General features: G+C 46.9%; 1 protein-coding gene across 1 annotated transcript in view; it reads right to left on the reverse strand.

Annotated features, from left to right (window-relative positions):
- The window catches only part of HEATR6 (HEAT repeat containing 6), a 34,948-nt gene extending 13,165 nt beyond the window's left edge, over window positions 1–21,783 (reverse strand). The window contains exons 1-14 of the mRNA XM_084823076.1: window positions 21,520–21,783; window positions 19,644–19,751; window positions 17,688–17,828; window positions 16,540–16,655; window positions 15,207–15,321; window positions 14,033–14,134; window positions 12,791–12,928; window positions 10,531–10,814; window positions 8,457–8,634; window positions 7,314–7,520; window positions 3,755–3,854; window positions 2,745–3,100; window positions 1,923–2,045; window positions 991–1,077 (exon numbers count right to left, since the gene is read on the reverse strand). Coding sequence (XP_084679202.1) covers window positions 991–1,077; window positions 1,923–2,045; window positions 2,745–3,100; window positions 3,755–3,854; window positions 7,314–7,520; window positions 8,457–8,634; window positions 10,531–10,814; window positions 12,791–12,928; window positions 14,033–14,134; window positions 15,207–15,321; window positions 16,540–16,655; window positions 17,688–17,828; window positions 19,644–19,751; window positions 21,520–21,753 — 2,289 coding nt within the window. The 5' untranslated portion in view covers window positions 21,754–21,783. The remainder of the gene's footprint in view (window positions 1–990; window positions 1,078–1,922; window positions 2,046–2,744; window positions 3,101–3,754; window positions 3,855–7,313; window positions 7,521–8,456; window positions 8,635–10,530; window positions 10,815–12,790; window positions 12,929–14,032; window positions 14,135–15,206; window positions 15,322–16,539; window positions 16,656–17,687; window positions 17,829–19,643; window positions 19,752–21,519) is intronic.
- Between the last annotated feature and the right edge of the window lie 228 nt (window positions 21,784–22,011).

Consider the following 22,011-nt stretch of genomic DNA (forward strand, 5'->3'; position numbering starts at 1 on the left):
GGCAAGAGCTTTGTTACAGTTATATCCTTGGGGAGACTTTCCCTTCTCATGAATGCAGCAAGACAGAGCCATCCTCTCCCTCCAGCAAACTGCTTCATTTAGGGCACAATCCTATGCATGTTTAGACAGGAAAAAAGTCCTGCCTAAACATGGCTGGCTGGGGGATGCTGGGAGCTGTAGGACCTTTTCCCTGTCTAGACATGCATAGGATTGCTCCCTTATTGTTTTAAAACAGGGGTGGGCAAAAGGTAGATCAGGATCTACTGGTAGATTTCTGGGCAATGTGCAACAGATCAGCTAGGGTTTCTGAGGCCCAATTGTCTAACGTCAGCAGCAGTTAAAAAGCTCCCCCTTCGCCCCCCCCACGCTAAAAAGAACACTTGGGGGAAAACTAGGAGTGGGTTTTTGTGTGTGAAAGGGCTTGGTTCCGGTACCGATCACAAAATTCCTAGGCTGAGCTAGTGCTCAGAGGCACCCTGTTCCTTAATTCTTAGCATCTGACTGCCATTCTGAGTACTAGTTTACACTTGATCCCAGGTGGTGAACCTCAGGATTCTAGTAAAAATTAACCTAGATCCCCGCAAGCCTGAAGCATGTCCACCCCCATTTTAAAAGGTTCAGACAAAATTTCAAGTGCCACTTGGCAGCAGCCATCCCATCAGGCTGCAGCAGAGGGAGAAAAGGGACACAGGTGCACGCCATCAGCTCTGCTGAGAGACCAGCAGCTATTGGCAGCTCCTCTCCTTGAACTGTTCTCCATTCCAGCTCGCCATCCTAAGAACTCTGTAACTAAGACCCTGTGATTGTGTTAGCTTTTTTCCTCCTCCCTCTCAATGCCTTTTCCTTTTGTGTCATGACTTTTAGATTATAAGCCTGAGGGCAGGGACTGAACTCTGGGAGCCTTTTTTTCAGCTGAGGAGCAGGTCAAAAATGTTTAAAAAGACCGGAAACAGGCAGGGCATGGAAAATGCACATTGCATATATACATACCAGGTTGATAGGCACCCACTGATCCAGAGTGGCAGCCAGATCTGGTTTATGTTGCTGTATTATACTGACACCAAGCTCATCTAAAAGCTGTCAAAAGCAAGGGAAGAAAATGAACAGAAATCACTTCACAGGCTTGTGAAACGAGACACCATGGAAACAAGACAATAACTTTCTTATTTTCTGGGTACCATTCTCCCTTCTATTGCAAAAAAGAAAAGGAAAAACAAATGAGTCAGTCATACTATAAATGCCTTTGCACTGAAATCAGTGAGTGCTTTTGATTCCTTCCTCGTTAGTTGCTTATTTGGAAAGTTTTTTTAATTCTTTTTATTTCTCTGCCACGTGTACCATTTCTCTGCAAAACCTAAATGTGCTTATTTTTAAAAAGGGGGAAAAAAGACCTGGCCCCTCAGTGTGGCTCCCACAAGTATGGATCGGCACTGTAAATATCAATAGAAGAGATATGGAAGTGTCTTGCTTTGAATTGTAGCACACCTAGATTAATTAAAAACAAAAAGGAGGGTACATATATTTAAAATAAGAATTTCCTGCAGTTGCTGTTTCTATTTTCTGCCAACAATAGATCAAACTGCTGCTTTTATGCATGGCTGTTCTTATACACCCCTCCTTCCTGGCAGTTCCTTTTTGGGGAGACAGTAATGGAGTCATGCTCCTTTCCCATCAAGGCTCCTGTCCCCCTTGCCTGGATCAAGCAGACTCTGGGTGTGGCTAAGCCACTTATTTTCATGCCCTTGGGAAAGCCTAATCCGACAAAAGACTGAGAAACTGTGCCATATGGAAGAGACGTACCCAGAAGCAGGCAAGAAATCCCTGCCAAATGAGCGCATCTGTTAGGAAAAGTATTTCCCCTAAAAGCCTGAACACAAGTCATCGTTATGCACACACACATACAGTCACTCAGCGGCTCTTACTTTCGCCCCGTGAAGTTGGATAGATGGATCTGTTTCCTCCATGCATTTACAAGCCACTTCGCCAAGCTCCAGCAAATAGCTTTGAGAGACCGAAAAATAGCCCTTAACAAGGAGCGCTAAAACCTGTAATAAATTAAAAAAAGATGACAGTGGGGAGACCACCACAGTGAGCCATAGAAAAGTAAGCAGGTGCTTTATGCTAAGTCAGACAGTTGGTCCATCTCACATAGTACTACGTTCTCTTGCCTGGCAATAGATCTATAAAGGTTCAAGCAGTAGCCCTAAGGATTAGTTTATTATTATTATTATTATTATTATTATTATTAATTGCATTTCTATTCCACCCAACAGCTGAAGCTCTCTGGGTGGTTAACAATAATTCACACACAGAAAAAAACACACATATATTACAACGTTATAATAAAACGTAATCTAAAAATGTCTGAATGTACAACTTTTAAAAGCAATTTAAATAGCTAAAAACAATTTCAGTATCAGACCTGTTCAAGACAGCTGACACAGGTGCCCCATTACATGCCATTAAATGCCTGGGAACAGAGGGCAGTCTTAACCTGGCGCCGAAAAGATGACAGTATTGGTACCAGGCAGGCCTCGGTAGGGGGGACACCACTGAGAAGGCCTTCTCCCCTGCTGCCACCTTCCAAACCTCCCTTGGAGAGCCACCCTGTCCATTTAGCCCAGTACTTCACACATCTTAAAGTGCTACGAGGGCTCCCTTGTTTTTGCTGATGGACTAAATTTGTTATCGCTCTGGCTTTGATATTAAGCCAGCCAGCCACCCACTTAGCGATACCCACATACCTGCAACGACTCCAGCCGAACTGGAGACGGTTCATATGCGCTAACGGTTGCTAGGCAGCCAGCATCGCTGTCCAAGTAACAGTCTTCCCTGGGCAGCACAGCCAGAGAGATGCAGAGACGGAGGAGCCAGCAGGGGTCTGCAGGGGCATTCTCCGTGGTACAGGGGGGCTCTCCCGGGGCCAGAGGGGCTTCGCTCCGCCATTCAGGTGCACTGGAATGGTGTGGTGAGGTGGATCCGCTGTCACCGAGCCCTGAAGAGCTGGGCTGTTGCAAAAGGAGGCGTACCTCTGGCAAAGGCGCTTGAGCCGATACAATGGCTCCCAGCAGCGTGAGGCCGGACACTCGAACATTAACATCTAGTGGAAAGAAAGCAGAGAGTGCCCGTGATGCAGCTACAGTAAGCCCAATGTCTGTCTATTTCAAACTAGTGCCCGCATGAGAAAGCTGATGCTGTAATACACTAAGGTTTGTCGTCGGGTTGTTTCTCCCTCCACAGCCCAGAGCTTATGTCACAGCAAACAACCAAGGAATGGGGCATTCTTGGACTGTTCTGTCATTTGAAAACAGTGCGCTAGCACCCGCACGGCCCCCACAACCCGTGGGCTGTTGTTATGTGCAAACCAGGCCAGTGTGTGGGTGTTGCACACTTGTGCATGTGACATCTAGGAATCCCGGCCCAAAATACTTCTCAGAGGCTTTCCACCCACTCATACCATATCTAAATATTACATGCTGGGGCTGTGGGAAACACTGGGCGGCATCCAATGTTCCTGCTCTTGTTGACCAAACCAGAGCTGCGCTCATGGAAGGGCCCCCTCCATGAACCCAAGTCTCATTCCCTGAGCAGAAACTCCTCCTGATGCCATCCTCCTGCATCAACTGAAGCACACGGCACTCCTGGCTCCCTTGCCAAAATAGTGATCTGACAGACAGTTTTAGAACATTTCAGTAGAATGCATATTAGCAGCAAACCTGCTGCACAAACCCATGCAGCTCAACACTCGGCATACCTTTGTGTCTAATGTATGGCTTTATCTGGTTCCACGCTCTGGTCAGCAGTCCAGGCTTTAAACGGCTGTATGGCGCATTCAATACCAGATTGGCAAGGCACTGTTAACAGGCAAGCAACAGACCACAGTTCCTGTGAGCAAAGTCACAAGCTGGACACACAAATCTCTCATATACCACAGTTGTTTCTTGCATGGCATTATCTCCAGAAGGACTCTTCAGGGCAGGGAACAATAGCAGTAGGAGTAATAACAACAACAAATATTTCCTTTTTAAAGTATTCCTTATTTCTGATTGGCTCATTGTGCACCTACAACAAACTCTAAGTCTGCTGATCTCACAAGGGATTTTGTGAATCCCCACAGGGGCAACTTGGAAGCAAGCAAACATACAACTCCTGAAACGACCTAACTTTGAAGCACAGCTGGTTTCACGGCAACAGTGTCAGTTGTCTGTCACTGGCTGAACTAGAACCCTGCCTCTGTCCTAAAGAAGTTTATTTCAGTCTTTTTGTTCTGTTGCCCACATTCACTCTCTTTCTTCTTTCTGATGTCTTATCTATTTACTTTCTTCTCTTTCCTTCCTCAGCTTTCTCCCTTTCTGTCACTTATATCTTTCCCTTGATCTTTCCAAATGTTACATGCCCCTCTCTTTACTTGCACTGCACTCTATAACCTTATAAGAGTGGGCATTAGACCAGGGGTAGGAAATGCGGATACCAAAAGACCAGGATACCTTTTTTGATGCAAGCCAAATCCCTCCTACCTTGCATTTTTTAAAATTAACACATTTTCTTAATGGCCGCTGGGATCACTTTAAAGCACTGTGTATGTGAAAGGATGGAGGATGGATGAATGGGGAGTGAGAGAGAGAGCGAGCACACACACATCTATGGGTGGTAAGCCATGGTGAGAGAGAAAAAGAGATGGGGGAATGAGTTGGCAGCCAGGTGGCAGGTGAAACGAAATGAAAATAAAATAAAGCTAGAATAGATAGGTAGAAAGAAAGAACGATAGACAGAGATAGATAGAATAAAAACCTCAATACAAAAAGGATGCTTTCAGCAAAGCTGAACACAGAGATGGTCCCTCATGAAGCCACTACAACGGCAGTTGAAAGAGAACTGAGGGAACAAGGGGGAACCCAGTAGGGGCATGCACACTGGAAGGTGGGGGAGGGTTCCCCCCAAAACTCCTCAGCTATAAAGTTTCCCAAAACAGGGCTCTGCGCAGGCACAGAGGCCATGAAGAATCGTGGGTTCAAATTCATAGAATCATAGAATAGTATGTTTGGAAGGGACCTATAAGACCATCGAGTCCAACCCCCTGCTCAATGCAGAAGTCCAAGTCAGAGCATCCCTGACAGGTGGCTGTCCAGCCTCATCTTGAACGCCTCCAGTGTGGGAGAGCCCACCTCCTCGCTAGGGAATAGGTTCCACTGTCGTATTGCTCAAACAGTCAGGACGTTTCTCCTGATGTTCAGCCGGAATCTGGCTTCCTGTCATTTGAGCCCATTCTTCTGTGTCCTGCACTCTGGGATGATCGAGAAGAGATCCTGGCCTTCCTCTCTGTGACAACCTTTCAAGGACTTGAAGAGTGCTATCCTATCTCCCCTCACTCTTCTCAAGGCTAAACATGCCCAGTTCTTTCAGTCTCTCCTCATAGGGCTTTGTTTCCAGATCATTTCTACTGCCCTCCTTTGAACCCTCTCCAGTTTGTCTGCGTCCTTCTTAAAATGTGGTGCCCAGAACCAGACACAGTACTCCAGATGAGGCCTAACCAGCGCTGATTAGAGGAGAACTAGTACTTCATGTGATTTGGAAGCTATACTTCTATTAATGCAGCCCAAAATAACATTTGCCTTTTTTGCAGCCACACCACATTGCAGCCACAAATTAATCTAGTGTGTTGGGGCCCAGACTTCACCCTTGCCTTGTACTCAGCCTTTTGGGCAGATTGCTTGTCCTTTGTGACTAACCACCCCTCCCATGACAGCCATTTTGTGGTGATGCCCAGGACAGGCTCTCAAATCGCCAAATGTCTCACAGGCCCAAAAAGGTTGCCTACCTCGCATTAGACACTTTACTGGATCTCACAAAGCTGCTGCTGACCTTTATTTTATCTATTTGATTTTAGATCCAGCCCTTCCTCCAAGAGCCTTGGAATCCTCTCTGCATTTTATCCTTGTGAAGTAAGTTGGGCTGAGAGAGTGAGAGAGAGAACACAGCCATGCCGCCCCGGCGCAACTCACCCAGCGAGTTTCATGGCTGAATCTGGGTCACAGTCCAACACCACTCCCCCACACTGGCCTTGAAGAAGCGCCACCACCACGTGTACAGATCACCCACCTGAATGCGTCAGTCCATACAAACAGGGCTTTCACATGAGCCTGCCCTGGCTGTAGCGGCCTGCACACTCCCCTGACGTGCCCACGGAGGCTGGCCCCACCTCTGAACGACTCTTGGTTTTGACTTTTTCAAATGTCTGAAAACGTGCAAATCCTGTCTGCAGTGATTGGGATGGGGGCAGAGACTGCAGTCAGTACGACCGCAAGCCCCTCTCGCAGCTCTGAGTCACTTGCCTTGGAACTGTTCCTCTGCCACTGCCCATCTTTTACTACTTTCTCCACTCTCGCTACTACATTCCTGGCTTTTTTAGGTGTAACAAAGATTCCAGATCCTACAAAAACAAAAACTCAGATGGTGCACTCGGAACAAAAGCACGAAGCCGTGCCAAGAATGAGGAATGGAAATTCATTGACCGGGTTAGCAACTAACACCAATCCATGGGTTGTTTCACCCATGCGCTGGCAGGGACATGCCAGAGCAAGCGTGCTGCCTCCTGCACGCCATTTCCGCTTTGCATCTGCTTTCACAAACAACCCAGGAATGTCCCATTCCTGGGTTGCTTGATGCGATGTCCAAATCCAGGAGCTGTTGACACATACAAACCGGGTCATTATCATTTGAGAGCTTTGAATAAGCTGTGGGCCAGGAGCTCTGAGGTGCCAATTTCACTTCGGCCAGGAAGCTTAAGGAAGCCACCATACCATGCAACAGGAGGGTAGTATTACTGGCCTACACTAGAGTGAAAGGAACGGATTACTGAGGCAATGCTTGCAATGCACTTCCAACACTCCAATGTGCTACACAAAAGAGAGCCAGTGTGGTGTAGTGGTCAGAGTGTCAAATCAGGATTGAGGAAACCCAGGTTGAAATCCACACTCGGTCATGAAGTTTACTAGGTGACCTGGGCCAATCTCTCAGCCTAACCTACCTCACAGGGTTGTTGGAAGGAGAAAAGGGGGCAGGAATAACCATATACGCCACGTTGAACTCCTTGGGCTAAAGGTGGCGTATAAATGCAATGCATTAATACATAAATAGTATTTTCTGTAATTTGGTTATGATCCTGACCTACGTTACAGGGATGTTGTCATGATTAAGAGACTCTGCCTGAAGCAATCTGACCAACCTGGAAAAATACTATGTGTTGTATACACTACTTTAAAAATATCCATTTGTGGGCGAAGTAAAAGCAATTTCTGCAGGCAAACATTAACCTTGATAATCTGGGTGAGGGTTTGGGGAGAGGATTCAGCCACAAGGGCCAACAGCAGACAACGGTGAAGCTCTCGGATGCTGGATGCAATGGTAACCGAAAAGGGTGTGAACGCTCTCTTGTGGTCGCTGGCATCTTCAGCAATGGAAAGGAACTGTTTGGAGCTTTCTAAGATGGCCGAGAGAACTTGGAGGGCGCAGGCCCGCATCTGAAATAGGAAGAGGCGCCGTTTATGGGGAAGGAACATGGGTCAGAGGTGGAGCACACACTTGGCATGCAGGAGGTCCCAGGTTCAATTCCTGCCAACTGCACTTAGAAGGATCGGTGGAGGGGGGAGGCGCTTCTCTTCCTGAGACCCTGGAGAGCCGCTACCAGTAAAGGTAGACCAGGGATGAAGAACATCAGACCTGGGGTCCTAACCCAGCCCACCCAGAGTCCTCATATGGCCACACCCCCTTCCTTGACTCCACCCCCTTTCCCCTGACCACTGATGGTTTGATGGTTTCCTGGCTTCTGTGCAGTTGCCTCCACATTCTAAAAGGTTGAACTGCCTCTCCTAAAGCTTAGATGCAGGCAGCAAGAGCTTGAAGCTGCAATATTCTGGTAGTTTTCGTATTTTGCCCTGCCCCCTTTTGCCCTTGGCCTCACCCACCACTGGAATGCAGCCCCTGAGAGCTCCCCTGAAATGGAATCCAGCACTCAGGCTGAAAGAGGTTCGACACCCCTGCTGTAAGGTGAGCAAAATCTGTCTCCAACCATTTCCAAAACCAGAACCATTTTGAGATGCCTTATGAAGAGGAGAACATGAATTCAATCAATCAATAATATACATAAAGAGTTGGCATTTGGGCTGAAACAGGCTTAACACACCTGGAGTAGATAATATTCAGCTACATGGACATATAGTCTGACCTGGTATAAGGCAGCTTCTTAGGACTAATATCACAAGCTCAGCTGCCAGAGAACATCTCAGCAGGGTTCAGGATGGGCACTCTGATACAAGAGCTTTGCTCAACCAAGGTTTAAAGCAGCCTTCCCCAGCCTGGCGCCCTCCAGAGGTGTCAGACTGCAACTGCCACAATTCACAGCCAGCATAGCTGCTTTAAAGAATTAAGAGTTCTCACCACCGCCAGTGAACTCTTACCTTTGGAGAAGGATCCTTTAAAGCAATAGTCATCAAGGACACCGACTGGGGGCTTCCGATCCCAGGAGCATCAGGAACAAACGCTGACCAGTAGCCATAGAGGACTCTCTTCTCGATCGATTTCACCGTGGAAAGGAAGCAGGTTAAAGCCCCTTGGCGAACTTTGGCTTGGAAAGACCTTGCACAAAGCGAAGAAGACATTACTATATAGGTGCATGGAACAGGCATGGATTTAATAGCTTGGAAGAGGTTTGTTTTATACCTGAAACATTTGCATTGCCACCTTAGTATAAAGCAGGAGTGGGGAATGTGTGGCTCGCCAGATGTTGTTGGACTACAACTACCATCACCCCTGCTGTTGAGTGGAGATGATGGGAGTTGGAAGTCCAACAAGATCTGGAGAGCCATAAGTTCCCCACTCCACAGGTTTTTTTTAATTTTAAAAAGGAACTCCACTCTCATTTCATTTCATTTATTATATTTCTATACCGCCTGATAGCTGAAGGTCTCCAGGAGGTTCACAAAGCTCTCTCAGGCTTCACAGTGGAAGTAAGTTTTGAAGAAGAGATGTTCCATCACTTAGGTGTTCTTGGAGGGAAAACAGGTGCTGGCAGTGATTATAAATTATTTCTAAAGCACCTGATGCTGCTAAGCACTGTAAGATGTAAGAACATGGTCCTGTCCAATGGCTTACAGTGTGAAATGTAAAGGCAAGACACGCTAAGGAGGAAACAATAGCAGGGAAGGATGGTCATTTTGGATGCGCCATGGTGAACAGATATATTGTAAGGAGGTGCTTGAATGTAAAAAAAAACAACACAGAGGGAAAAGAGACATCAAGTGGAGGGGCATTCCAAAGACAGGGAGTGGAAAGAGGGAGGGCAATCTTAGGCTTAATTTAGGAGTGGGTCAAAAAAGAAACAGCAGGACCAATTTAATTCCCAACGTGTTTTGATGCTTGGCCTTTATCAAGGGAAAAACTCTTGGAGAGTCTTTTGGAGGATTTCCTCTCTCTTGCTTCTTCCAAAGAAGTGCTGGAACACATTGGGAACTAAATTGGTGCCACTGTTTCTTCTTTGACTTTGGTTTCCAGCCTTACAGCTGTTTGTTCTGGTCCCTATTGGCACTGTTGCTTAATTTAGGAGTGGGCAATGTTTTGGCCCTGAGGATCACTTATGGTACCACGGGGTGGGGGGTGGGGGGTGGGCCAGAGACCACATGCGCACATACAGTCCCTCCATATGCATGTCTCAGCATGCAGGGATGGGGAAGTTTAATCCTCTTCTCGGTGCCTGCTGAGACAGGATGGCTGCGGGGCACAGTGGTTAGAGTGGTTAACTTCTCTGAGATTACGGATTCCCTGATGCTATTAGCAGCGGGGAAACGGCAATCCTGGAAGCACAAAGGACCACTGAAGGGGTGCGTGTCACCTCTCCACCCCCAGCAATCCCGACTGAGATCACTGCTTCCCTGCCACTAAACAGCAATTGTAAAGGGATGGGGAGATTAAAGCCTCTCCCACCCACCAGCAACGCCAACAGGGATCACCGTTTGCCCACCATCCTTATTTATTTATTTCATTTCTATACCGCCCAATAGCCAAAGCTCTCTGGGCGGTTCACAAAAATTAAAATCCTTAGTGGCAGGGAAACAGCGATCCTGGCTTCATTGGGATTGCCGGGGGGGGGGGGGGGAGAGCTTCTTCCCCCATCCCAGTTTGGAATCATTGTCCCAGCATTTCCCCCCCACAGCCGAGCTCAACAGCTGGGCTGCAAGGAAAAGGGGTGGGGCTCCTCAGGACTCGGCAGGCCACACAGAGAGCGGCAGAGGGCCACATGCAGCCTTCAGGTTGCCCACCCCCGCGATGCAGGTTACAAAGGGGTGGAGCGAGGAGCTACAGGGGAAATGAAGTGAAAACCTTACATTTACTTTAAAAGGTCTGCCTATGTATACAATGAATGCCAGGTACAATCCAAGAAGCACGGGAGACTTAAAAAGCACAAACCTCAGTGTTATGCACATGAATAGGGTTTTTTTGGGGGGGGAAGGGAGGGCTTCACATGGAAACACAAACCTTGTTTTGCTCTGCATTCCGCCTTCAGCATCGGAATACTCCGAGTCGCTGCTGCTGATTCTTTTCCAGCCCAGAGCGTGCGAAGACAAGCGGTCCTTCACCAATGACGCACATGTGTCGTCAGAAGCCCAATTACGGACATCCAGACCAGGGCCCCACTGCACATCTCCAGGTAACTTTGGATTCTCTATTTCACCTTCTTCGGCAGCTCCTTCTTGCTCTTCTTTTAGCCCTTCCTCCGACCTGCCCTTCTTCTGCTTCGCCTTGGGCTTTTTCCTCCTGTTCTGTTGGGGGCAGGGAGATTATGCACACGCACACACAAAGGCGAATTGTTACGGTGCGTTTTATTTACAGATGTGTAGAGTCACTTTTTTGAAATAAAAAAAGAATCCAATTATGTAGCTTTAATACTGACACTGAAATATTGTACACCAGTGGACCGATTTCTCCTAAATTGCTGGGTACAATTTAAGGAGGTCTTCCTGACCTAAGAAGCTACAAACAGCTGGATCCCTGCATGTTTAAGAGTGTATCTCATTAACAATGCCATCGGTGTACAAGATTGGAGTGCTTCATCCACGCATTTTTTCTCTGTAATCCAGACAACTCTGCAAGGCAGGTCAACATGATCATCTGCTGGGGTCCACAAATACAATAGCCAGTAGCCCGCCATATATCTTTGTGTCTGGTGACAGTCTGGCCAAGCACACTATCTCTTCTCAGAGGCGCATGGAAGCAGCGAGACATAGCTGGGGACAGGGATGGATTGTGTGATTTCCAGGTTGTGCCAGTTTCATGTGTTAATTCTTACGTCCGTCCAGCCCCATTCCCACATTAATCTTTTTAAAAAGAAATCGGCATGAAACTTTGTATTGGAATGCGTACTTTTAACATGTTCTCATGACATGCTCATTTCTGCATATATTTTTTCCTCAAAGGACAAATTTCTACATATATTTTATCCTAAAATGCATGTTTTTATATGCATTTTTGGAATGTATTTTGGAGCAAAGAACTCCATCACAAAATTTGGAAAACGATGAAATCCAAAGGGTAACTGTGTACTGATTAGTCCAGGATGTGTGCATCGGGTCAGTTCACTTTGAAATACGGACTGAATGGAATCCTTGAGCGTCCCTATGAGTCTATGACTGGGTTCAGACAACATGACAACCCACACTCAAAGTTGAGTAAAGGTTGAGGGCGAGTTGTTGAATCATGGGCTGTTGTTGAAATGTGGGTTGTTGTGTTGCCTGTCCATAACAAACCAAGGTTTGTTAACCACAAACAACCCACAGTTCACAACCCAACAAGACATGGCTTCTCTTCATGGGTTGTTCATGGTTAACAAACCATGGTTCAACGACAACCCACAGTCAGCCCATACTCAACCGTGAGTGTGGGTTTTCATGTTGTGTGAACCCAGCCTACAGCTGGGTACCAAAGACAGCTTAAATCTGTGGACCCCACCCCCCAAATCCCCATATTAGATGAAGGATGGAGGGCAAGAGAAGATTGTTTGGCGAAGCTCACCCAGGGCACTCTTGCCTGAGATGCCATTCAAACCAGGGACCTTTAGGTCACTGCTTATTGTGTTCAGTACCATACAAACTCTTTTTTATGAGAAAGGTTTGCCCTATGCCTGCAAGCTAGCCAAAGCAGTCTCTTCTCTTACTCCATTCATATCCCTCAAGACCCACCTTTTCTGGGAAGCCTTTAGCGCCTCGCCCCTGGCCCCCCAGTTCCCATGTCCTACTGCAGATGTGTGGGACTACAACGGGAAGGCACCAGATTGGGGAGGGCTAACCTACTGTACTTTGACCTATAAGTAAGCCTAAGCACATGTAACTCACATATTTCGCTCCTGTTTATCCCGCTTCCCCTTCTTCCATTTCCCCTGTGTCAAATTTGTACTCTAGTGTCTCTAGTGTACACAACCTATCCTTTTGTACTCTGCAAAGCACTGTACTGTATTTTAAAAAAAACCAATGCTGCTGATCCTCATCATCATAGACAAACCATACAAACTAGAGGTTTGTTCAATGCTTGGATCTTCTCTGTTCCCTTGCCCCCGTACTAGAGACAGTTCCTTCCCCTTCCCATGCTCTACTGCAATCTGTCCTTGCCAAAATAATTCCATATCCTTAAAACAGACAGAAACAGAGTTCAGCAAGCATAGGCAAAACATGCCCAGCTTGTGCTGGGTGTAATTTTGATTATCCTTAATACACACAAATGAGAAGTCACTACAAAGGTTTACCCCAGCTGGCTTTACATTGCTCAGTTCCAACTTCTCCTGTTTGACTGGTGACCTGCTGTCATACTGAGGAAGCACTGCTGGGTATAAGATGGCTGGCATTTCTATGTTCAGTCCAGGAAGTCCATGAAACATGCATTTCTAAAATCAGCAACAAAACACACATTAGATTTATATTATTTGGTGGTGGCAGGGTGATATTCAGCAGGTCCCTTGTCTTCTTGCAAATTGTCTCCTTTAGTGGCCCCACAATAGGTACTCTCCTTTTTCTTCTTCAAGGCATGTTTCAGGCATCTCTGTATCCCTGTGTTACGCCTCCTGCCTAATCATCTTTCTAAACATTCCTAGATTAATTCAAACTTCCATTACCATACACTTTAAATTCTGTCAGCTTTACCGCTCTAAAATTCCTTGTGGGATTTGAAAAAGGATGCCAACCAAAACTATTCACTCCAACTCAGCTGATGCCTGACTAGAACTCAATGAAGTGGCACAATAGCCTCCAGTATCAGCATGCTGTTTGTTTGCTCAGGGCAAGTAACAATAAACACAATTTAGAGCAATCGGTTTGCACTCACAATGGGCTCTATTATTACATTTTAAAGAACTGTAGTCTCCTTGCACACAGAGCCTGCTTTCGGATGTCACAGGAGACCAGAGCTGCTTATGACAGGAATGAGCCTAGACTCCCCCAGGCCTTGCACATTCCCCCCACCTCCTCTGGCATGCCTGCAAGATAAGAAAGATTTCACTTCCATTTTAGATTGGCCATAGTTTAGTGTGGCATCCAGACACTAAACTTTGGTCAACTGTAACTAAGGTTTGTTGAAATAAGCCAGCTTCATAAACCACAATCTGAAGCTGGCTTGTTCCAAACAAACTACAGTTAAGATTAACCTCAAGTTGTCCATTTGGATGACACAATGAGCCATGGTTAGTCAAAAACAGGAGCAAAAGCTTCTGAACTCCTCCTCACGGCTGGAGCAAGAAGAGAGGTGGAGAGCAAGCAAGCCATGGAGCGGCTAGGATCTTTCCTGTCAAAATCATGGGTTATCATGATGTTCACATGCAGCCACAGAAATCTAGTTCTAGAGAGTGGAGGAGTTACAATAGCCAGCTGCAAAATTTGGGAGGTGAGGTGTGTTGCTTTCTTTCCAGGGTGGTTTATGGGTGGCATCATGGGCGGGGAGCTTGCCTTCCTCTGTGAGAAAGTGATAGGATTTCCATTTTAAATAAATGAATCACCTTTAATACAGCAAGGAGGGAGCCAAGCTGATCGGTCTGTGTCAGCTTAATCTTTCCACCATTTAAGAGTGACTGGACTCCTTTCAAGGCATTCTGTAACAACTAGAGGGGAAACAGGAACAACAAAATTACTCTCCCAGCAACTTGACATCCTCTGAAGTCACAATGTTATAGCAGATGATGTAATTATCGTTAAGCACTTAAGGTGATTACAATTCATATGCAAAGACTTCCCAAATGAACAGACCTTGAGAGATTTCTTCCATATCACACCTAATTCTAGTCACAAGCTCAGCATGTGGTTTTCACCAAAGATAATGACTTTGGCCTAGAGACGTGTACTTCATATGAGATCAATTTTAAGAAGTTATCAGATTGTTTCACCAGCAAGACCTGTGATTTTAAACTGGAAGATACAACTCTAAGAAGAGCGGCCAACTAACTAATTTAAGTGAGCTCCTTGGCAGGGATACAGCTGTGCTGCAGAGCACGTGCTTCCTATCACCGGAGGGCCCAGTTTTAACCCCTTGCAGTTCCAGTTAGGGGATATTCTCTGCCCCAAGGACAAGGAAAAGACCTCTACTAGAGATTCTGCTGTGGCTTGTCTGAAACATGCTTGCAGAAAAAGCATATATCCCCACCGCCAATCGGTTAACCACCATTTGAGGAGACTGCCCCAATGAATCCGGGTTGGCCAGCAAAGCCGCACCCTTAATCTAGTCTCTTCCACTTGTAGTCCTTCCCCACATACTGGTGCTAGGCCCAAATGTGCATACATGAACTTGGATTCCTGCATTGAGCAGGGGGTCATAAGCATATGACTTGGCTGGGACAACCTGTTTCCCAGAAGCACAGGAGAAGCCAAGGGAAAGTGCGTGTTTTCTTCCTATATCCCTATAGGGCCTGCAGGAGGGAGCCTTCAGAATCATAAACAAGAAGAACTAGGCAGCTTTATGCATGATCAGTGTTAACAAGTTATCCATCTCTCAGTGGTGGCACATCAATTTCTCAAAAGGAAAAGGAACCATTGCATTTACAACTGACAAAAGCATCCCTGCCTAGCTGCCTAGAGGAAATGTTTACTCACCACAGGTGATTGGGCAAATTGCTGTTTATAAGCCTGCCTCAATGAGTTGACAGCCCTCATTCCCCAAATGGCCACAGTTATGCCTACCATGCAGATGGTGATATCATCCACCGCAGATCCTTTTGAAGACTGTAGGACTTTGAGGAACACCTGAAAGCAGAGCTCTCGGTAAGGTTCCTCCAGGTATGGTTGTCCAGGTATGCTAAAACACAAGCGGATAAATCTTAAGTCAGACTGGGCACAGGCAAGGAAATTTATTTGCAGAAAAATAGCCCTAATTTCTACTTGCACAGGAAGCAGACAACTTCTGTGAGTCAGACACTAGTATTAATTGCTTCTTCAAAGCAGAAAGATCACAACTCTCGAGGTTTCATGAATGCAAGAAAGATGAGGGCAAGGAAATGAAATAGGGAGGACAAGCTGCGGCAGGTCATTATTTTTCCAACTTTTCTGGTATTTAATCCACTCTCAAGAGCCAAGTCAGATGTTTGACATTTACAATAGTTCTAGGAGAATGCAGTATGTCCACCAGATGTCCCACATTCATGAAAGCAACATGTCAATTATTGGGGCTTCAACCGTCAATTGCTAGATCAATCAACTAACACTTTAGTGGATTAACTGATATGGGGCAATTTTAACTGTAGGAGATACAAATGAAAGGCGGGCTTGTTTTTTTGAGACTATTTTGGTTCTCATGTAGTCCACTAAATGGGGAATAAATAAGACACATATTAAAACATGGCTTAATAATGAGTGTTCGCTTTTGCAAAAGGTATTCTACTCTTCCTTCAGTATGTCAAAAAAGCATCTATGCTGAAATTTTTATAATATATAAATGCATTTTGGTTTGGGCAATGCGCAGCTCAATCCTATCCATGCTTAGACAGAAAACAGTCCTATAACTCCCAGCTCTCCCCAGCCAGCTGGGAGTTGTAGGACTGTTTTCTGTCTAAATATGCATAGGATTGTGTCCTTAGTTACTCAAGTGAAAAGGTAACTATTTTAGCTGACAACCCTAGTAATTACATTGAGACATGAAACTTGGGCTGCAGTTCTAAGGACAGCTACTTGGAAGTAAGCTCCAGTGTAATTTATGCAATTTCAATTCCAAGTAAATGTGCTTTGGAATGAACTGGAGATGCACAGTTTAGTTGTGTCCCTTTAGGACAGGGGTGGGCAACTTGTGGCCCTCCAGATGCCTACAACTCCCGTCATCCTTCACTGTTGGCTATGTTGGTTAGGGCTGATGGGAGCTGCAAGCAAAAACATCTGGAGGGCCACAAGTTGCCCACCACTAATTTAGGTTTACAACTTATTTCTATGGCTCTCAGAGATGAACGAAGTGGCTTCTCTTGCCTAGAATGAACATAACATAATGAATGGGGCCAAGCCACCACTTCGATTACTCAAGTTGTACCTGAGGCAAAGGTTTGCCATGCTGTGCACTGCAGCCCTCTTGAGCTCAATGTCCGTTTGAGCTGGGCTGCTGAGTTGTACCAGGAGTCCATTTTCCCCCAGCAAATCCGGAAGATACTAAAACATAAAACACCGGTCACCACACACATGCTAGGTATGTGATCCAGTAAGTAAATTATTTAAAATAAGCATTAGTGAGCCATTACAAAACCAGAGGGCAGGATCAGTGCTTGAATTACAGGAGGCACTGATGAGCCTGTCTGCATCAAAGAGGTATCCCAGCTCTAAAAACAGTTTGACTAGCACTTCTGGTCAAATGGGGCCAGAATGAATGAGTAGCATTTTATCGTTACAACCATTGTTTATAACAGCCACTAAAGAAGAAAATATAAACAGCAAAAACACATCAAAGACAATTCATAAACAATAACAATTATTTGTCATTCCCACATAGAGAGGAGGAAGTCAGCTTGAAGTTTAGTTGCTGAAAGGGAGAAAACTGCCACTGTAAATAAAATCGCCTTATTTTGAGATGTAAATCAGAAAAACTCCCTATTTTCTCCAGCTTGGAGCACCCAGTTTTCCCTGCAAGGGCAAGATCTAAAAACTTTGAACTATAGAGACAATAGGACAGTAAAACAAATAATGAAGGAAGTCCTTCATCAACACACTGCTGCATGGACATAATCTAGAACAGTGAGATATTGTATTAAAACACCCTTCTGAAACAGCAATTAACGTCAGGTTAGGATCTTTCTGAGGGTGCAATGGGAGATACGCATCAGATAGCTCTCACATTCAAATTTAAATTTAAACTTTGAATTCCAGGGGCTGTCTTATTATGTGCGACAGCACACAGGTTAGATTGGAGACACCACAATATATGGCAATACATTATTGCGCCGTCAAGGCGCAAACTCGGCTTGTGTCATGGCCCTACTATCCAAAGGGCAGCTTTCAATAACAGGAAGTGAGCTCTCAGTCTGTTCCCCGCTCCCCTACCAGCTCTATGCCAGCCGAAAAGCATAGTTCGTGATCCTGGAGGAGGGCCTGTTGTCCCTGCCTTGGTTTCCAAACACCTCTCCATTGGAGCAGAAAGAATAATGAGCAGAGGCTCAGCAAGACACCCTTAAAGAGGCTCCAACTCACCTTTTGGCACCTGGGCCCATTGCTGTAGACAGAAGCCGCCAAGGCCTGCAGAATTTCAACATGTGTCCAAGTGCTGCACTGCTTCAGCGCAGAGATAAAATAGGGAAGGAGATACCTCAGACTTTCTTCATCCACTATAACCTGCAATTGCAGAAAGAAAACAGGACTGAAAAAAAGAAGGCTGCACAACCTTGCCATCGGTGAAGACACTGCAAAAGTTCACTGGGCAAGCACTGACCCAATCAGTGCCGCCTCATTAGGCACAGTGTCCTATTTAGTCAAATGTGCATCCATGTATTAAGTGTGATGCCAGTATTTATTCTGCCACAAGCAAGCGGATACAGCAGCCAACGGGCGCACTAGCTGCCCGATCCGAGTATTCATGGCAGAAAAGAGGAAGACTTGCTGCTCTTACGATGTATATGTGGTTTCCGCCACTATAATATATGCATTTTTTTCTTGTAATGTATGATGATAGCCATACCAGGAAGGTTCAACGTAGCATTAACATACACTGGAAATGCACTCTGTCTATGTTACCTGTGAGGTTTATAAATTGTACCTAATGAAATTTAAAAAAAAAACAGGAACAGGCCAGCCCAGATGGATAATAGATGCAGTGCAAACCTGAGTTCAATTTATATATTCCCATCCGTCCAGACAACTGAATCAAGCATCACCATCATGCTTTTAAAATAATAATTAAGATCCTCCCTCCCAATTCCTTTCCTTGTGTTTTGTGTCTTTAGATTATGAGCCTCAGGGCAGGGACTGCCTGATTCTTGAAAGCCACTCTAAGAGTCTTTTGATAGAAAAGCAGGATATACATGCTTTGAATAAATAAACAACAAATCATGAACACTTAGTGTAACCTCTGGAAAACTGATGCTGCTATTGAGACAACCATAACATTAAGAATTAGTGCCTGATTTTTTTTTTTTATTCTCCTTTTCCCTCCCTTTTCCTTTCTCTTTTAAAGCTGCAAGCCTGAAGGCTAGGACTGTCTTATTTTTATTGATCTGAAAGGGTGCAATCCTATGCAGGTTTATTCCCGTGCTGGCTGGGGAATGCAGGGAGTTGTAGGACCTTTTTCTGTCTAAACCTGCATAGGATGACACCCTAAGCCACTCTGAGAGCCTTTACGACTGAAGAACGGGTATAAATGCTTTAAATAAACCCACCAGCTTTCAGGAAAGACCTTTGAATTTGCTAATTTCTCCACTTAGGAACATAGGAAGGTGCCTTATACCAGATCAAACTACTTGTCCATCTAGCCCAATATTGACCTGGTTCACACGTAACACCAATGCCATGGATTGTTGGAGCCATGTGAGAGAGCAAGAGAGTGCACTGCCTCTCGACCACTCGCTGCTTCTGCTTTCTTTCCAGCTTACAAAACAACCCAGGAATACCCTGATCCTGGGTTATTTGCTGCAACATCCAACCTGGAACTCTGGGTTCCAGGAAAGAAAGCAGAAGTGGCAAGTGGTAATGAGGCCCTGACAACCCATGGGTTGTCATTACGTGTGAACTGAGTGACTGTCTACTCAGAATGGCAGCGGCTCTCCGGCAGAAGCCTTTCCCATCACCAGCCCTACAATCCTTTTAAGTAAAGGCTGAACCAATTATTATTATTATTATTATTATTATTATTATTAAATTTATTAATGTATTAACCTACATACTTCTGCATGCAAAGCTTGTGCTCTACCACAGATCTCTGATCCCTTCTCACTTCACAGTGTTTAGAATAATGCAAGGAACACCACAGCAGCAACCATTCAGGCTTGTGATCACAAATAGTTGAGCAAAAACATGTGGAGAAAATCATGCGTGCACACATTTTATAGCATATATACCCCAAATACTTACACAAGTGCATGCACAGGTTGCCCATTATGTAGCTTCAATCCACATGCCGGATCAGAAAGGAGCAAAGTAACTTAGTATTCTTACCTGGAATCTGTTAAGCAGTTGATGAATCAGCTGGCAAACTTTGTTGACAAGATGCTCTTGGTTAAGCTGAACTAGTTTACAAGCTTGGACAAGTAGTTCACAAACATCCTGTCAAGTAAAGCAAGACAGAAAAGAAGAGGACACTTTTAGCTGTTCCTTAATACCATGGCAGCAAGTATACAAGGGAGATGAAGGGTGCAATTCTATGTATGTTTAGACATGGCTGGCTAGGGAATGCTGGGTGTTGTAGGACCTTTTTCTGTCTAAACTTGCACAGGAGCATGCCGTACGTGGTGCAGAATATTTAACCCTTATTATGTGATCTTATGGCCCAAGTGTCACTTGTCCAAGGCCATTGCTCCACAGCATTTCAGCTCATTTAACACCCCCTACAACTTTATCCTGTCATGATCTCCCATCCTCTAATTCTTACCTTCTTCTACACTCTTTCATACCCTCATACTTCTTAGCCACAATGCTTTATTCTTACTATTACTTATTACAGTTACTATTGATTTCAGGACTGGCTTCAGGTTACAGCAAAGCACCCATCCACTCCCCAGATATGTAGGCTTACCTGGCAACAGCAGCCTTCCTCACCCTGGCATCCTCCAGATGCGTTAGACTACAACTCCAAGCAACCCTCAGGGCTAGAGGATGCTGGGAGTTGTAGTCCAACATATGTAGAGAGCATCAGCTTGGAGAACGTTGCTCTAACCAATATACCACACAGCAGCCTTTGCCAACCCAGCGCCCTCCAGATGTGTTGGACTACAACCCCCAGGACTAGAGGATGCTGGGAGTTGTAGTCCAACACATGTAGAGGGCACCGGCGTGGAGAATGCTGCTCTAACCAATATACCACACAGCAGCCTTCGCCAACCCGGCGCCCTCCAGATGTGTCGGACTACAACCCCCGGGGCCAGAGGATGCTGGGAGTTGTAGTCCAACATACGTAGAGGGCACCGGCGTGGAGAATGCTGCTCTAACCAATGTACCACACAGCAGCCTTCGCCAACCCGGCGCCCTCCAGATGTGTTGGACGACAACCCCCGGGGCCAGAGGATGCTGGGAGTTGTAGTCCAACACACGTAGAGGGCACCGGCGTGGAGAATGCTGCTCTAACCAATGTACCACACAGCAGCCTTCGCCAACCTGGCGCCCTCCAGATGTGTCGGACGACAACCCCCGGGGCTAGAGAATGCTGGGAGTTGTAGTCCAACACACGTAGAGGGCACCGGCGTGGAGAATGCTGCTCTAACCAATGTACCACACCGCAGCCTTCGCCAACCCGGCGCCCTCCAGATGTGTCGGACGACAACCCCCGGGGCTAGAGAATGCTGGGAGTTGTAGTCCAACACACGTAGAGGGCACCGGCGTGGAGAATGCTGCTCTAACCAATGTACCACACCGCAGCCTTCGCCAACCCGGCGCCCTCCAGATGTGTCGGACGACAACCCCCAGGGCTAGGGGATGCTGGGAGTTGTAGTCCAACACACGTAGAGGGCACCGGCGTGGAGAATGCTGCTCTAACCAATGTACCACACCGCAGCCTTCGCCAACCCGGCGCCCTCCAGATGTGTCGGACGACAACCCCCAGGGCTAGGGGATGCTGGGAGTTGTAGTCCAACACACGTAGAGGGCACCGGCGTGGAGAATGCTGCTCTAACCAATGTACCACACCGCAGCCTTCGCCAACCCGGCGCCCTCCAGATGTGTCGGACTACAATTCCCAGACGCCCCCAGGGCCAGGGGAGGCTGGGGGCTGCAGTCCAACACATCCGGCGGGCGCCGGGTTGGCGAAGGCTGCCCCACAACCCCTCGCCCGCTGCTTTCCCCCAGCTGTGGCCCCACCGCCCCACTCCTCGGCTCTTGCCTCGGGCCTCGGCGCCGCAGCGGCTCCGCCCGGGCCGCAGGTCTCGGAAATGAGCTGGTCGAAGAGCAGGTGGAGCTCGGTGCGGCGCCCGCTCTCGCCCCCCGGGGCCTGGGCGGCGCCGGGCCCGAGCCGCAGAGCGCCGAGCCGGGCCGCGTAGCGCTGCAAGGACGGCCCAGCCTCGAGCGCCATCGCCGCCGCGCCTCCCCCGCTCGCCGCCGCGGCCTCGGCCGCCATCTTCCCCCGGTTGCTGCGGCAACGGGGCCGCGCAAGCGACGCACCCGGAACTTCCGGCCAAGGGCCGAACGCCGCCTGCGTGGGGCTCTGTGGGGGCCACTCTAGCCTTCCTCGTCTCGGTGGTGAGAGAGCCCGCTCTGCGTTGGGACTTGCCGATGGAAGGCCTCCTCTGGGCATGCAGCGCGCCCCCTGGCGGCAGCGGTCAGTTGGCCCAGATAGACGCCTGGAGCGTGGAAGCCCCAAACAGCAGCTTTGTCC

Source organism: Heloderma suspectum, chromosome 16 (genome assembly GCF_057233095.1).
Source record: "Heloderma suspectum isolate Gila_16-S chromosome 16, 16-S_ref, whole genome shotgun sequence".
Classification (NCBI taxonomy): Eukaryota; Metazoa; Chordata; class Lepidosauria; order Squamata; family Helodermatidae; genus Heloderma; species Heloderma suspectum.